This window comes from Peromyscus californicus, unplaced genomic scaffold (genome assembly GCF_007827085.1).
Source record: "Peromyscus californicus insignis strain IS unplaced genomic scaffold, ASM782708v3 Scaffold_9__1_contigs__length_137607984, whole genome shotgun sequence".
In the NCBI taxonomy this organism is placed as follows: Eukaryota; Metazoa; Chordata; class Mammalia; order Rodentia; family Cricetidae; genus Peromyscus; species Peromyscus californicus.
Genome location: NW_026294617.1, coordinates 10706970 through 10724019, shown reverse-complemented (window position 1 = coordinate 10724019; position 17050 = coordinate 10706970). Strand labels below are relative to the sequence as shown.

At 39.1% G+C, this 17050-nt stretch overlaps 1 protein-coding gene across 8 annotated transcripts in view; it reads right to left on the bottom strand.

Annotated features, from left to right (window-relative positions):
• The window catches only part of Mecom (MDS1 and EVI1 complex locus), a 560554-nt gene that overhangs the window by 48044 nt on the left and 495460 nt on the right, over positions 1-17050 (bottom strand). For 7 of the 8 annotated variants that reach the window (XM_052731452.1, XM_052731454.1, XM_052731458.1 and 4 more), the window contains exon 3: positions 11845-11979. In XM_052731452.1, coding sequence (XP_052587412.1) covers positions 11845-11979 — 135 coding nt within the window. Of the gene's footprint in view, positions 1-11844; positions 11980-14634; positions 15529-17050 lie in introns of those variants that run through there. The other variant, XM_052731457.1, reaches the window with a different exon arrangement.

Below are 17050 nucleotides of genomic sequence, written 5' to 3'. Positions count from 1 at the left end.
AGTTTACAAACTTTTCCCAAAGCCTAGCTAGTATACCGAGCAAATTCCGTAAAACAAGTTTGCTATATGGTCACCTATATTCTGTGTAACATTTAACAAAGAACTTTCCCATGCCTGAATTCTTCAAAGCACCTAGCAGGCCACACCCTCACAGAGCTGAACTACTCCTGATTATCCAGCAGTGGCCTAGGTAAGCTTGAGTTGCCCCTACGTCAGCACAGGACCCTTTCTCCATGAGATGATCCAAATGGAATGGTAGGTGGGATGCAGTCAACTGAATTGCCATGGTCTCTAGAGAACAGAATCACAGGAGAGCCTCTTTGTTTCAAAACACCGCTTTCTACCCACACCCATCAGGAAGGTGAGCCCCTACCTAGGCCCTGCCCTGGTGCTCCAGCTGCTGATTGCACCTCCAGCACACAGGCTCTGCCACTCACGTCACTGTATAATCAGGCTGTTTGGGGTGCTTATGCCCTGGCTTTCTAGCTGAGTGGTAAGGACAGGAAGGATTTGATAAATCTGCTACCAGTGGTTTGGAAGGGATTGGGAGGAGGGAGGGGGTTATGGAGAACCTCAATCTGAAATTTCCAAGAGCTGCCTATCTTTCCCAGGAGCTCAGTGACAGACAAGTCATGGCCTTCTGTGTGTCCAGGCACCAGGCTTTCATCATTGATAAAGGAAGCATTTAAGCATAAAAATCTTCAAGATGTGCATTTATTTTACCATTAAAATGCTGTCGATTATTCATCTTATTCTAAGGTTAGTTATTAAACAATTCTATAACCAGATGGTGGTTTTGGGGAAAAGGAAAGTTATACTGTAACTAGCAAACACTAGAAACTATAGCCCTCTGCAGTACCTGTGTGAATCGACCCTATATCTTTTCCTAAATGTTTATCTCCCTCATGCTAACCTGCATTCTGTTTTTCTCTCCCACACACCAATCCTTTTACTAGCTAGATAATCCATAAAAAAGCAAGGTTGTTCTCCCATCCCCCCAATATATTCTGAACACCAGGCCACATGTAGGAGCCAAAACAAAGCCAACAGCAAAAAGATGGGGCAAATACAGACGACAAATCAACCAAAAACCAGAATAACCAGAAGACACTGTTCACTGGAGACCAGCCTCGGGCTTGCTCTGAGTCTGGTACCCAGGAACGTTTGCTCACTTCAAGCTGAGAAAATCTGTGTAAATCGTCTTCTGAGATCAACGGAAATATCCATCCATTTTTTACATTTACCTATCTGTTTATCCTTTGAAAAGCTTAAGACTTTACACAGAAGCATGTGCCTCTTTTTTCCAGTAGGTGGCTCTAAACTCCAGTTGTTTATTTTTTATTTTTTCCTATAAAAAAGACCAGAGCATGGAATTGTGCTAAATTAAAAGAAAAAAATACTCCAATGAGGAATATTTTTTGCTTAGTCTCTTTGTTGTCAAAATGAAGCTTTTTAAAAATTCATTGGTAGATAAAGCAGCTTAAGTTTCTTTATAGAAAATAATGTGAATCATGAAGTACTGCTGAACACTGCTATAATATAACCTATGATTCTTTCATTTTTCCAAGAGTGAAATGTAGACTATCACAAAATCGGCTCCTTCTGTAGTTTCTGTTTAAAAGGGAGCACAAAGCAGAACATGGTCACCTTGCACCCATTGCCAACCTATCACACTCTCGTCTCTCTGGAGGCTTACAGGCAGGAAGAGTCCTGCTCAAAAAGTTACCAGATTAAAATATCACCGCATGTGTGTGCCTTTCCCTTACACCTTCGAGTTACAGGCTGGTTAGTACCCTGCTTCCTTCTTGAGTTCTGTTTCCCCTTAGAAAACAATAGACTTCTCTCAACAGTTGGAATCACCTCTGCTCTGGCATCTCTTGCAGGTTTAACTTATTAATTTCCTTTCCAACAGCATGTTAACATTTAAATGGTGACATATTAGGACTTTTCAGTGGCTTCTCAGAAACAGTGAGGTTAGAAAGACAACTCACACAAGATGGTAGAAGAGAGCGGTTGTCTCAGCTGGGCAACACTCCTCAAACACACACACGTCAGGCCGCTTTAAGAAAGTATTATGATGCCGTGATTTCTTTGCGGTCCTCTATTAATCATGTCTCCTTTAATTCCATTTTAGACTTACTCAATCCAATGTGAACAGTCCAAGGAACAAAAGAAAATGATGGATACACTGCAACTATATATTATGAAGACAATTCTCTTTGCCAGGACATAGATCACTCGTGTAATTACCCTTTAAGTGTCCAGATTGTCATGTGAAGAATATTGAGTGCATAAAATATAAAAGACATGGAAGAGTGTTGACGTTGGCTTTATTTACTGGAGGTAAAAGGTGACATTCCAGGCTATGAAAGGCAAGGCAGAGCAGAGTGGATTTTAACTTCAGGGTGTTCTTTTCAATTTTAACTGAATTTTTATGGTGCTTGTGAAACTGGGGTTTGAAAAGAACTGGCAAATGCCAGCCATAACGAGGGCAAATTCTGGGCATGCTTCCCCTTATAGCATTAAGAACATGCCTTGAAGTCCCATCCTCCACACCTTCATGGGTCCAGTCCTCCTCTCAAGGTGTTTCTGCTCTTGTGATCCTCGCTGTATGCCCTTCCCTAGGACCATAAAAGTCTTGAAGTCAAACTACGTGTTCCTCCCCTAATATAACAGCAGTGAAGTATAATTTGAATACTTGAGCCCAGATATGCCTTATCACAACAATAGGAATGTATTAGCAAGCATTCAAAACAAAATGACTTTTTTTTTTTGCCTCAAGCTGATTGCATGGGAAAATGATGGGACACAACCCTGAATGAACCTCCTCCTTCAGGAAACACCATGTCTCCATTTTCAGGAAATGCTGTGTCTCTACTTTCATGTTATAAAAACATCTTGTGGTAAATAAAAATCCAACAGCAGCAGGAGTGATCTATGCAGACATTTACCAATGTAGATGCTTACAGATACACTGTCTTTAAGACCAGGGCATCCCCAGAGACTCAGCTGCACAGCAAGCCTATAAACCCTGAGTCATCTGGGTTAGACACCAGAAGAAAAGACACTACTTTTCTGGGGGTTTTGCTGTGGAAAAAATGGGAGTTGATTAGTCTGCTAAATTCTATAAAATACTTAACAGTCCTCCTTTGCCGTTGTAGTTGTGTGGAAAAACTTAACCGGCTCCAAAATTAAAATGTCCTGGGTTTTGTGATGAATTCAATACAAGCACAGAAATCTCGAGTATTCAGGAATAAGTTTCAACTAGTTCAAAAGTTGTCAGTTTCCTATGCTGCTCTCTCTCAAAGAGTGCTCTGCTGGAGTGGAAGATCATCCCAGCACAAAGTGCAAAAGCAGGAGAGTGGGTCCTCACAGTGTGAGAAACAGGTACACAAAAATTCTATTTTCACAAACAAGTTACTACATATCTCAAATTCTGTGATCTCTTCTAGGATTCTAAATTTGATAGCTGGTACTAAAATTCAGAAATAGATGTTATGAAGATGACTTAATATTCCATACAGTTAAACTTTTTCATAACATAAAAAATTAATTTTTCTACTATCTGGATAGACTTTTTTTTCTTTTCCAAGAAGTTGTATTTCTATGTTCACAAGCATGAATGTTACACTTGGATTTTTTAATTCTTCAATTTAAAAAGATAAGTATCTATAATGATTGATTTAGTAACAGACTTCTTCATAGTCTTTTACTACCAATTTTTGTGAGAGCAAAATTTCTGAGTTTCAAAAAGAGTTCTTAATTGTTTGCATATTTGAAAAACAAAACCAGGAAACCCAAAACTGTTCACTCTTGGTGCTGGTAACGTGTAACTTAAGGCATAAATACAATGTACTAGTGAACAGGCGTCACTTACTGTAGATAAAATTATTGTAGTTAATTCATTTTTAACCAAACTCTGAAACCAATTCTGAATGCAAAAAGAAAGTCCACTCAGGTAAAACAAGGCAAAACAAGAGATTAAAAAAATATTAATGGTGTGAACAAAAGCAGCCAATTTTCAGATTCTGAGAGATCCACTATCACTCAGTGTTACAGGTAAATAATTTTTTTACTGAGACATTATATATTTTACATGTAACATCTAAATGAAGCAAAGTTCATATTTTTGAGGAATTTGAAATTTTACATGAACTATTAACAATCTCATGTTATGTATTAATTGTATCTAATGGGAAGTTAATGCTTAGTGACCAGATTAATTCTACTTGTATGTAACATGGGTTACATTTAACTGTATATTATGCTATGTACATCTTATACAAAGATAAAATTGTAATTAATTTTTATTAATTACATATCATTAAATGCTTCTTTCCATCAGTTATTTAAGTTCAAGGAGATCACAGTAAGGAGAGCAGAGACACTCCAAAGCCTTCTGAGAAAAGCTGATAGTCCTCAGAAGCCTCTCAAACCAGCTTCATTTTGTCAAGGCCTCTGTCCAGCCAAATCTGCCATCAAAATAATGATATTTCCATTTGTACTTACAAAAGAAAAATGTTCTTGTTCATTATCCTACAGAATAGAAGTTTTAAGACTCTTCCAGAACAGCTTTGCTGTTAGTCTGACAGGATTGGATCACTTTAAATTGCTATATTTGTACTATTGAGTTAGAAGATAAACTTCAATATACAAGAGAAAACAAGAAAGAAAACAAACCATTTACTTTGTAAAAGATGAACAAGGCCTCATTGTTATGACTTTCCATTTATTTTCCATGCTCAAACACTGGAAGTTTTATTTATGCATAATAGACTGCACTTGGCATGTCTAAAAATGACAGAAGTGTGAATTATGAGTGACCTTCAACCTATTCAGGAAGTTCTAATAATTGAAATAATAGAGAAATGTACTCCCTGCAGAATCTATATGGAGAAGCAGCTTTCTCAGACTATTGCTGTGTTCTCTGTGCAACTCTCAGCTGATTTCTCCCTCCTCCAACTCCCAGTGCTTGCCTTGAATGCTTGATTTGTTTTCTGCAGCTTCATGCAAAGCACCACGAAGAAGCAGGAAAACCTAAGTGGAACTTGCATGTTTGGAAGTGGCTAGAAGGGAAACTAAGTGACAGCGTGCATGTCTGAGCAGAGTCAACACTTGATATGAACACATCTGTCAGTCTTGGTGCTGCAAAGACAGCATGAGTCCACAGACCAGATGTGTACACTTGACCATCCCAGGAAACTGAGACTGGGCCCCTCATCTACCTCTAGCAATGTGGGAGACCCCAGCTTGGGAAAGCAATAATGATGTCAAGCTTTTAACCTCTGGAAGAAAATCCTCATGTACATTCTAAGTCTAATTTTACCGAGAGGCAGAGAAATATATTCAGAAGACAGAGATAGATGGCCAGGAAATAAACTCTTCCAACAGAATGTTAGCTTTATCATGACTAAGCTTCACCCAAGCCAAACACCCTTTAGTTTCTCCAAACAGAAGGTATTCTCCAGCTTTACTTACAGCCACAAGCAAGAAAAAAATGAGAGGCTTGGGATAGAGTGACATAGCCTTGTGTCCCCAAGCCTGCCTGGCATGTGTGAAGCCCTGAGGTCCATTCATGCACCAAAAATAAAGAATTGCATGAATAAATAAAACAATTGAGACAAAGTGGGGCCTGCCTCCTAAAAACAATTCAGTAGACAACATTATCAAAGTTTTTTTCTTCCATACATTCTTAACTCATTATTAGTAATGTGAGAAAATAGCCTAATATAATTTACTGAATTAAAGAAAACAGAGTTGACTTTGGTTCTAGTTTCTACAAGAAGAGAAGTGCTTGCCAGGCGGTGGTGGCGCACTCCTTTAATCCCAGCACTCAGGAGGCAGAGCCAGGCGGGTCTCTGTGAGTTCAAGGCCAGCCTGGTCAACAGAGCGAGATCCAGGACAGGCACCAAAACTACACAGAGAAACCCTGTCTCGAAAAAACAAAAAAAATAAGAGAGAGAGAGAGAGAGAGAGAGAGAGAGAGAGAGAGAGAGAGAGAGAGGGAGGGAGGGAGGGAGGGAGGGAGGGAGGGAGGGAGGGAGAGAGAGAAGTGCTGAAGAGTCAGTCAATGTGCCTTGAGGCCTGTGTCCTCTGTCTAATAACCTCTCAGGATCTCCCCACAGGGCCCACAAGGAATGTCCAGGAACCCTCTTTCCTTAAACTTGCAATTTTGTTTAATTCTATGGAAACTTTGTGATCATTCTAAGTGGTTTCTGAAGGTTTGTCAAAAGTGCCACCATCACATTACAAAAAAGCTAAAGATCACTTTTGGGTGATGATACACTGCCAAGTTGGAGGCTTTTCTTCTGCCCTTGACCATCCTTGGTGGCTCATGAAACATGCTGTTGAGTACCTTTCTGGCTTCATACCAGAAATAGCTAGAATCTCCTGAGCGCATGGTGTTTTGAGCTCTTCCTGAATAAAAGATGATGTCTATGGGCAAACACTGATTATTGAAAATGTGCATGGGATATATCAGGTCATTGTTTTCAACTTAAATGTGGGTGTAATATTTAGGTCAAGATTTTCAAGGCGCAGGGTCTGAGAATGTTAACTAAAAAAAAAAAATCTCTGTATATGTTACACCACCAACATGTCCCAAACATAATACATGGGGAAGGAAGGTGGGACTTTTTTTTCTCATGCAAATATCAAACAGCAAACTATGTCTGAGGCAGTTTCACCATGGGGTAAAGGAAGCAACTTATCAGACAGATAGCATCCCCCAGAGTCAGTCTGAACACTGCATACAGAACTGGTCCCTAGGTACTGCCAGCTGGCATTCATCTTAAAATAGCAGAGTATAACTTTGGTATAAAAGTAGGACTTGACTTAAAAGCAAAGCAAAGAAAATGCCCAAAGCCAATAATAACTTTAACATCAAAAGAAGGCATACAAAACACGAGCAGAAATCCTTGTAAAGGAAGAGAAATTAACAAATTGCCTGACAGTAGAGGCAAACATTTTTTACAAAGTGGGGCGAGGTTAAAGAGCTCCCCATTTTCTGTGCTCAGAGTTGATTTGCCTTGCTCTTTTTGCACCATATGTATTAAGTGAATGTTGAAGGAAAGTGGATTTTTCCCCTCTTCAGTAAAAGGCCAAAGAAAATAAGTTAATAATTGAGCCCATAATAAGCTAGCAATAACAACACTGTTCTAGTGTCACAGAACTGATAGCATCACTCATATGAGCCTGAGCAGAGTGGAAGCGGGTGTGCCAAATCAACCATGAGCGTCCTGGAAGCAGTTAAAAGTTTATAAGGTAAAGCACAAATGAGAACAATGCCCATTCCAACTGAAAACACTGCGGAGTCTTGCTGCCATTCATTAACCACTAGGGAGCTGGCAGGGTCCCCTAAGTGAGTTCTGACTTCGTGTTCTCTGTGGCGCATACGTTCTTCTCTATCTCCTTGCTTCAGAATGGACATCAGGCATTAGGTAATCTCTTATCGAAGCATTTCTTTTGATTCAGAGGCAACAGTAGACTTCCCTGGTTCTACTTACTAAATACCAGCTGTCAGAGGCCCGTTTAAAAATGAAAGTACTTATCACTTTGTGTAAATGACAAGATTAATAATGCCCTGGCTTTCTGAGGTCTTTCCTCCATTTAAAGACCACGTGAGGGCAGGACAGCATTCAAATGACTGTGTTCCTTTCCATGATGCAAAGTATTAATACTCACACACACATCAATTATCCCACAAAACATACCAAGATTATTCTGATTACCATTATACAAAGATGGACTTGGCTTTCATCAAAGGTCAACCTACATGAACTGAGCTTAAACTCCCTCATTACAATTAAGAGTTTTACTCTAAAGACGCTTCGGAGTAAACACTATTCCATAAGTCCACAAAACTTGTGAATATAATCAATGATGAGAACAAGCATTGGGTGAGGATCATAGACAACCTGTAGGTATGTTGGCCTTTGATTTGAGGTAATTAATATAGACAGGTAAGCTTAAGAGGGGGCAAAGGGAGATGCAAAAGTAGGGTCAGACCAATTCTAAAGAAATGTGCTACATCCACCAATCAAACTGGTTTATAAAAGGAAACAATATGTAAGACTTCAAAAGAAAGGTATAAAAATAACAAGAAATTTTAAAAGCCTCAGTAAATCATTTAGATGTCTGGACTATTTGACTTTAAATATGTGGGGGTGGGTGTTTCTCGATAGAAATGAAGCCTCTGAATAGCTGATAAAGCTCATGCTTGGTTCCCTTGAGGACCTGGCATGGACAACTCCCAGTATCCAGCTCTCTGCCTTTGCTCCTGCCCTGCCCTACTGCTCAGAACCAGTTGCTGCTCCTTGTAAGCCACCCAAGCTATCTAATGCATCTATGTATTGTCTGTCGCTGGGAATGAAAAATTCCCAGCTTGGTGCTGGGTGTCAGCAGTAAAGCTATGTAGTATTGAACACAAAGTTTAAGGAATGTAGGGAAAGTAATCAAGACACCCAAGATCAGGAAGTTTGGGTGTTTGGATGGTTGTGCTATGCTATGACTTGTCTGAGGTTGGGGTCTCAATCCTAGTGTCTTTGGCATGGCCTTCCTTTATAAAGATAAATTACTACAGTTAACTCAGGACTTTCAGTTGGGGAATACAACATCAGTCAGACTTGGAGCTACTTAGAAATTATGTTTCAGCAGCAATGCCAGCATGCCCAGAATTTCTGCCCCTCCCAACATCACAGCAATAATTTTGAAAACATGAAATGAAAAAGACATCTAAAGTCGTAAGACCTGAGTCTTTCTAGGCAATCGTGTCAAAAAAGAAAGCTACATTTTCAAAGCTCATTCTGGTATGAAATATCTGAAATAAAGTTACGCACACAAACTCATACACACACACACACACACACACACACACACACACACACACACACGTACGCATGCACGCACACAGGCACGCACACGTGAAGCTGTTAAAAAGTTTAAACCAAGGAATGGTTCACTGTGTGATCCGTCTCTATTTTATGACATAAATCAGATTGTATTAGTTATTACTATTACTTAAAAAACAAAATCTACCAATCAAACAAGGCCAACGTGGGTTTTATCCAGGTCACATGTTTTGACAGCCCCCTACTATCAAACTTCAGAATCTTAGCAAGCATATTTACTATATTTTGTAGATTTTCCTCCTTCCACATTGTTATGAAGCTGATTTAAATTTATTAAACTTTAACTTAAACACTAGAAAGTTTTTGAATATATGTCTTCAGCAAAATAGACTATGATGCACACATTCGTCATTTGTTCAGGGTAATCATTGCTTTCTTTGTTTGCTGACCCAAACATCACCAGAACTAGGTCACAGCTAAAAGATTTACCTGAAATTATTTCTTTTCAGAACCTACAATATTACCTATTATGCCACCAACATTCTGTTAATAGCTTAAAGTCCTTCTAAGAATCAGAGCAAAGAAGAGCATGTTTATGATTTATTCTAGAATACTACGGGTTTGTGCTGTACAGGTAAGCTGATGTCACTAATTTAACAATTACCCCTAATGCAGGGATTCTCTCAGTGTCTAGATAGTAAATGGAATCTCCAATGATGGGTGTGTTTATAATAAGATGAGCTGTGCCTAGTTACCATTTGACAGATCCTAACACGGAAAAGAGGATAGAAAAACACATCTGGAGGGTCTCTGTTGTCAGCTCTGTATCTTTGCACCTGGTCCAACATTTACATTTCAAAGCTCTCCAGAGATGCTCATCTACATGGTCTTTCTGGAACCAAATATGAGCTTACAGATGAATATGTTTATAACATACAGATACAGGCTATTAAGGTGTCTGTCTTCTTGTGTCCTGTTAACCGGGCTAAGTATAATGCTGTACTCTACAGAGACATACCTACCACAGACATCTTTTATCTTTGACTTTTTTCTCAAGTTTATAGATGAACCTACTTGACCATGCAATATCAATTTCACAATTATGTTATTTGATATGCGTTTGTTGTATTACCATCTTAATTTTGGCTAGTGTAATATAGAAGTTTTGAATTAATATTTAAGGAAATGGTAAATACATATCTAATAGTGGTGTTCTATGCCTTTCTAAATTCTTTTCTCTGTTTCTTCAGTTAAACAATGAAGATTGTTAAAATGATGGATATGTTTTCTCTGGAAACAATGCCTATAAAATGTGTACTTTCAAACTAATTGGAAAAATTACAAATGCCAACTATAATGAGCAACCTGATTTACACACAATTAGAAACCACAGGATTGTCCCTCTAAATGCAACCAAGTTTTGCAAGAAGAGGTTTACTTATTATAAAACATCAGAAATAAAAATTAAATGTAAAATTGGCCACAAGTGGCCTTGAATTAGCTGCAAGAAGAATTCTTGAATCATCTTTTCACTGATCATACAATAGTTTTAGATAAATACTGATATATGTCTATTGCCAGTAAATATGAACAGCAAATAATCATTAAGATATAATTATATTACTTCATCTTGAAGGGATCTTTTGAGGTCCCAGGGTTTCCATATTAGGAAGCATAGCACAAACCGTTTACTCCATTATAACGCCTATTCATTTCCCCCATCTATAACAGTAGATGCTCAAAAAAATGTTTGCTGCTGCTGGAGACAATAACTCCTAGGACAGACTTGGGATATGTTCTGCTTGAAATCAATAGCTAATTTAATAATATTTTCATTTGTCAATAACACTTTGTTTTTTTACAGCAAAGAGAAAACCCAATTGATTAGTTTATTATTTTTGATTATGCTGAAGATTTAAATGATTCCCATTTAAACATAATTTTACAACTTACTACCTTATGTTTAGTTTAGCCAGAAAAAAAATGATTTGGGAGCTGGTGAAATGCCAAAGAATAATCTCCTAATGATGGCTGGGAGTCTTAGGCTGATGGCACCAGCTTTATTTAACAGCTTTCAATTGGAACCATCTAATTTAAACTTTTCATTTTCTTGGTGTAGTAGATCTGCCAAGCAACCATTTCAACATGGTCTTGGAAACACATTTAAGTCATCATGGCATTAAAAGAAATATATGCCTGCGATACAATTAAATTTTAACCCAGTGGTGTTTGTAAGAAAAAAAAAAGTCAACTGGATAAGCTGCTCATTCTTTAGGCACTTGTAGACAATGTTACAGGACTCATTCATTTTATTAAGCGCAAAATCAGTTCCATGATAATCCTGTGACCTTTATTTCACGAACACTTTTCTTGAAGTCAGTCTTACTTCTTAGTCTTCCATAAAGTCACAAAATGATCTCCAACACTGACAACTTTAAACTTTTACTTTACATAAAAGAGTATTTTGATTATTCGAAGAGTAAAAAATTCTCATTTTTATGTTGATTTAGGAAATTCAACATAATTGTGCACTTTATAATGCATAATCAGACAAGTCTGCACCAATGACATGCATACATATCTATCCACTATTTCAAATAAAACTATATTTCAAATATATCATTTGTAAATTTGGATAATTCTCAAGTTGTTTTAGCTCTATCATTTGTATGAATGTACATATTAGGATGATAAAAGAAAAATGTAACAGTAAGTATCGAGTACCTACTTTCGAAGTCACTCAGTCACACTACAATAACTGCAGCATTGATAACAATGCTAAGACATCTTGAACAGATCCCTCAAAGAAAATATCAGTGAAAAAAGGCAATCCTAAAAATGTCTTAGTTTTGTATCTTGTGTTTGTGTGTTAGCTTCTGCTGTATTAACCATCAGGCTACGTGGGTCTTTTGCAGCTCACTGTTATTTTTATTCTTTAGGCTTCACTAATACTTTAGCGTTCTCAAAGAAAGACAAGAAAATCTTTACAACGTACCTGATCATTTATCTGGCATGCAACAAGGTTGTGCTGATCATAGCAGCCAGCGAATCTGATGTACTTGAGCCAGCTTCCTACATCTGGTTGACTGGCATCTATGCAGAACTTCACATTGCAAAACTCATCTAAGATCTGGAAGGAAGAAGATGGGAACAATAAATTGCCATAGCGGCCCATTGCTCAAAGTAGTCAGTCCTTTGAAAATACTTCATGGAAATGCGTATTCTTCCTCTGAGTCTTTACAAGGAAAAGGTCAGAAAGCACACATTTTTTTTTAAAGGATACGTAAGTTATGCTGCTTTTACAAAAGACATAGAGCAATTTTAATTTATCACAAAACTGATTATTTTCAAAACAAGTTTGCTTCTTTTTTATCCATGAGTAAACTCAATGACTTAATTTTATTCATTGTGTTTTTACAGAAAAGTCATATAGAACACCATGTGCAATATACTATTTCTAAACTAAACATTCAATATTTAGGTTTGGATAATTCAGCTGTCAATATTGTAGGTCTGCATAGCCTCCTCATCTGGGTGAGGGCTTTTACATTTTTTCCATTTTAATTCAATTAAAAACTTTCATCTAAATAATATTAAATTACTTTTATTAGTTTGCATTTCCTCACCATAAAATTATACTCTTAGTTAAAAAATTGTCTCTAGATACTTCTGACCAAACTAAAAAAAAACACAAATAAAAATTATACATATATATATATATATACACACACACACACACACACACACACACACACACACGCAAAGTATGACAACCTAAGGTTTAGTTAACCCATGTCAATACATGTTTACATACTATGTCTGGTAAACAAAATAACAAGGTGGTTTGCAGGTAAGTACAAAATTATTAGATATCATCACATATTGCCAGAATTACCTTATGGCTGTGTTTTATCATTTTCTGAAGATTTGTGTTTGGCCTCTACTAAATGTTAATATTACTCAGGACACTTGCGAAATCTAAATTGAGATGGGAAGCTTTTAATTTGGAGTTTTCATACCCTCAGATCAAGCCTTTTCTGAGTCATTAACCTCAATAACTTGTTAAGCATCAATATTAAAAGCTATGGAGTCACTGACCTCATGGTGAAGAACTAGGGGCTGGCAATGCTATATCAGTCAGTTAATGCAAACTGTGAGGACATTTTCTGCTCCAGACTAAGCATATTCTAGGACGAGAATTAATGAATTAAATAGCCCTTGAACTCTGCTCCTACTATACCTGCCTGGAAATCAACATCAAACCCTTCCTATATGGACCAAAAACAGTTTTGCATAGAACTCCGATGATCACTCACTTGCAGATTCAAGTCATTAACTCACCATAAACTTCCAGAACTCAGCTCTGAGCATGCCAGTCTAAAGCACTCTGAATAAGCCCTTGACCATGAGGCCATTGAAGGGCAGTAAGTTGTCCCAGGATTTAAAACAGAAGAAATGATAACCTAAAAGAAGGACAATAGTCTCTCCCTCCCCTCCCCTCCATCTTGCCACAGTAACAGAGAGTTAAATACCCTTTCTATGGAGGACAAATTTTAACAAATACATTGTTTATAAAATTAGGAACTTTAAGACAGTTCTTCAACTCTCAAGTCTGAACAACTCAAATGGCATTGACATTTCTCCCCTTCCCAGACACAGAAAAGATAAATAATTAGCACATGTTTTAAAGTTTGTTTTTCTTTTTTAAGTGGGATTATATTTTGTCTGCTAATTTATTCTGACTTAGGGTGTGTTGTTTGTTTTCTTGACTAAGAAGAAAAGGGGTGGAGAGGAATGTCAACTGACACACCAGAGAAATATTTAATAAAGGAAATCGGGGAAGCCACTGAAATGCTACACTGGTCTCAATTCATGCTGCAGAAAGACGTGGAAAACTTTTTAATTTTAAAGTCAAGAAGCATCTACTCCCTCAGCTCCAGCAGAGGTAGAGAATTAAAGATTACATACATTGCACATAAAATTATAGGTGTGATTTTATTCCGTGTTAATATCCCTGCCACTGCCTCTGTCAACAGCGAGGCTAATTTTTTAAAATTCATTTTCAAGGAATGTCTTTTTTTTAACATAATGTTACACTATTATTCAAAGGTTTCACCAACATACTGAGGTCCTTACTCTCAGTATTCCTGCCCCAAGGCCGCCTAACTGTCTTCACCCCTGGCGAGTTATTCACTTTTGATTTGCTACCAGGACTTCATTTGTGCCCAAAGGTCTCAATCTGCTCGGAAATCTGAATACAATAAATAACGCATCTTCTCTCATCCCATCTAACACAGTCCTGTGTTTTCAAAAGCTGTTAAGCTTCAAAAAAATTAATAATTCCTTTAGGTAGACTTGAGAGAAAGGCCCTTTCAAAAAAAAATACCAACGAAAAGGGGAAAAAATCCCAGCCTGCAGCCAAAGGGACCGAATGTGACTTTCTTGAGGTAGCACACACGCTGTTGGCTAGCGAAGCTGTTACTTGGCAAGGTGGGACTCCGCCGAAAGCCACTTCCAAAGTCGCTTGGCTGGTGCCAGGAATTCTGATTTTTGGCAACCCCACCTTCTGCGTCCCCGAACCTGACCGACAGACCGTGGGAGGGAGGGGAAGGAGGACGCGAGAGCCGAGAAGGCGGCAGCCAGCCGGGCAGACCCACCCGAGGCGGCGGAGCCGGCGAGCGGCGACGCTCCGGGGACAGGGGACCTCAGCGCAGACCCGGACGCAGACGCCGTCCCCAGCGACACCCTGCCCACAGCCAAGACTTTTTAAAGTGAGTTCGCTTACCTTCCGATTTCTACGGCCTCAACTCAGCAATCAAAAGCAATCACAGCAGAATTAAGCAAAATAAAATCAGCAGCACCCGGCACTCGTGTAGGAAAATCTTTTGAAAGAACACCCGGCAACGTTTGGAGACATTAAAAAGTAAAAAAAATAAAAGCCTCGTGTCTCGCCTTCCAAATGGGTGTCTGATAAGTTTGTCGTTCCCTGGGAGCTGTTCGCCGGGACCACGCGTTTCGGGTTTATTGTCCGCCAACAGTGTTTTAAGACCAGAAATGACCCGGGTTTGGTGTATTTGGGTTTTTCCCCCTTCCTGAAGGAGCTCGCAGCTATTCCTTCTGTTCTCACCACCTCCCTCTTTCCTCACTTTCTCTTGCTCTTATCAGCCCGATGTGTAATGAAAGTTATCTGAAACCTACTAAAACTTCTTCCACTCCTCTCTCCCAGCTCCAGGGGCAAGACCCGCAGAAGGAGAGCTTGCGAAGGTGGGGGCCTGCCAGGCCAGGACGGCCCCCAGATCCTCCCAGAGCCTGCTCGGGTCCAGACCCTCACCCGCTCGTCCCCTTTAGCCACTCCGCGCCCAGCCGCAGGGTTTCTATTTCATGAACTGTCTCTTTAAAGGGGATCTGCTCGGCCATCCAGAAAGAAACCGGGGCGAGGGAGAAAGGGAGCTATCTCCAGAGTGGTCGGAAGCCAGACGACGGGCTCCTCTTTCAGTAAATTTTTAAAGTGACAGCAGCCTCCTCTGGCGGGAGAGGTCACAAAAAGGTCGCCAAGACCCAAGTCCTATAGGGACAGACTGATTATGGATGCACCATCCCCTGAAACATGTAGATTTCTGCGGATAAACAACCAATGGGGAGATTTCTCCACGCAGGATTTGTTTCCCCAGGGAAATCTCTTTGGTTTTGATGTCCTGAGCACAAGTGTGTGTGTGTGTGTGTGTGTGTGTGTGTGTGTGTGTGTGTGTGTGTGTGTGTGTGTGAGAGAGAGAGAGAGAGAGAGAGAGAGAGAGAGAGAGAGAGAGAGAGAGAGAGAGAGTTGGGTGGGGGATGGGAGGGGTGGGGTGGGGTGGAGAATTGCTTTCAGGGGTGTGAAGGTGGCTCCCCAGGCAGCGGGTAGTTTAGAAGCGCTGGAGAGAGCCTGGGTAACTCTTGGATAAAGAGACACTGGCCCACACTAAAAGTCTCAAGACAGCAACTTCAAGAGTGAAAGCTGACAGACATTTCAGTTTTCAGTCAAGCATATTTAAAATAATTTTTAATTTAATTTTGTACTTAAATTCATTCCCTTAGTTTTTATAGTTAGGTCAGCAGAAAAAATGTGCTACATTTTTATATCGTTTTTCCCCCACATAAGAACAAAGCTTAAAATCTAAAACATAATTTGCATATATCTCTTTCAAATAGAGTGCTATGGGATTAGTAGATTGAAGACTGTCTCACGAATTTTTGCTATTATTTTTGCTACACGACTGCTCCAAAGTAGAATTATACAAATGCTTGCTTTTAGTGATTCATATTTTACACGCTAGATAACTTTTTAAGTTTGGACAGTTTCTGTCAATACAATGCAGAAATGACACTGGATGAAAGAATCTGGAGAATGGATGACAAAATTGAAGAATCCACGTGTTTATTTGTAGACAAATTTGGGTAAATTTTGTTAAACCACAGTTTAATTGGGAATAAATGTTTGATGAGAAAACTCCATTAATAAAAGCAAATAGAAAAATTCAGCTCCCCCACCCACCAGGAAAGGAGCAGACACAGAGTCCCACCCTTGCTAGGCAAGAGATCTACCCCTGAGCTAAATCCCAAAGCCCCGAATCCAATTTATTCCCAACTCGACAATGGAAAGTTAAGTAAAGTGCTCAGGTCTAGGGGCAATTACCTAGGATAGGTGGGGCCAGCCGCCAGGCTTTCAATGTGCTAACATTCAACTTTTGTCACAAGCCAGGTCTCACAAGTGCCACCCACTTTTTGTTTTCTCCAAGTGCAAGTTAGTGTGAAAATCTAGATCTTTATTTTCCCCAAAATGCTGATCGAAAAACAAAAATAGTAACAGAAGACAAGGATGTGGGTGATAGTAAATGACAAGAGGTGGTGACTAATTCATTTTGGTGGCCTGTTATCTGTGACATTGAACTGTTATTTCAGATAATGGCCATTGTTTGAGGGGAAAATCTCACAGCAGTGGTAGGTAAGACAGGAAAAAATCCTTTGTAAATAACCGAAGCGGTCAGATATTCCCATAGAGCCCGGCCTGAGAACCTTGAGGAGCCCTGGCCTCCCTGCAGTGATGGCCAGCCCTTCCTCAACTTGCCCATTGTCGGAGTTTTTTTTTTTTTTTTTTTTTTTTTTTTTTTTTTTTTTTTTTTTTTTTTTTTAATTTAGCCATAAATTGGACTAGCTGGAGCTAT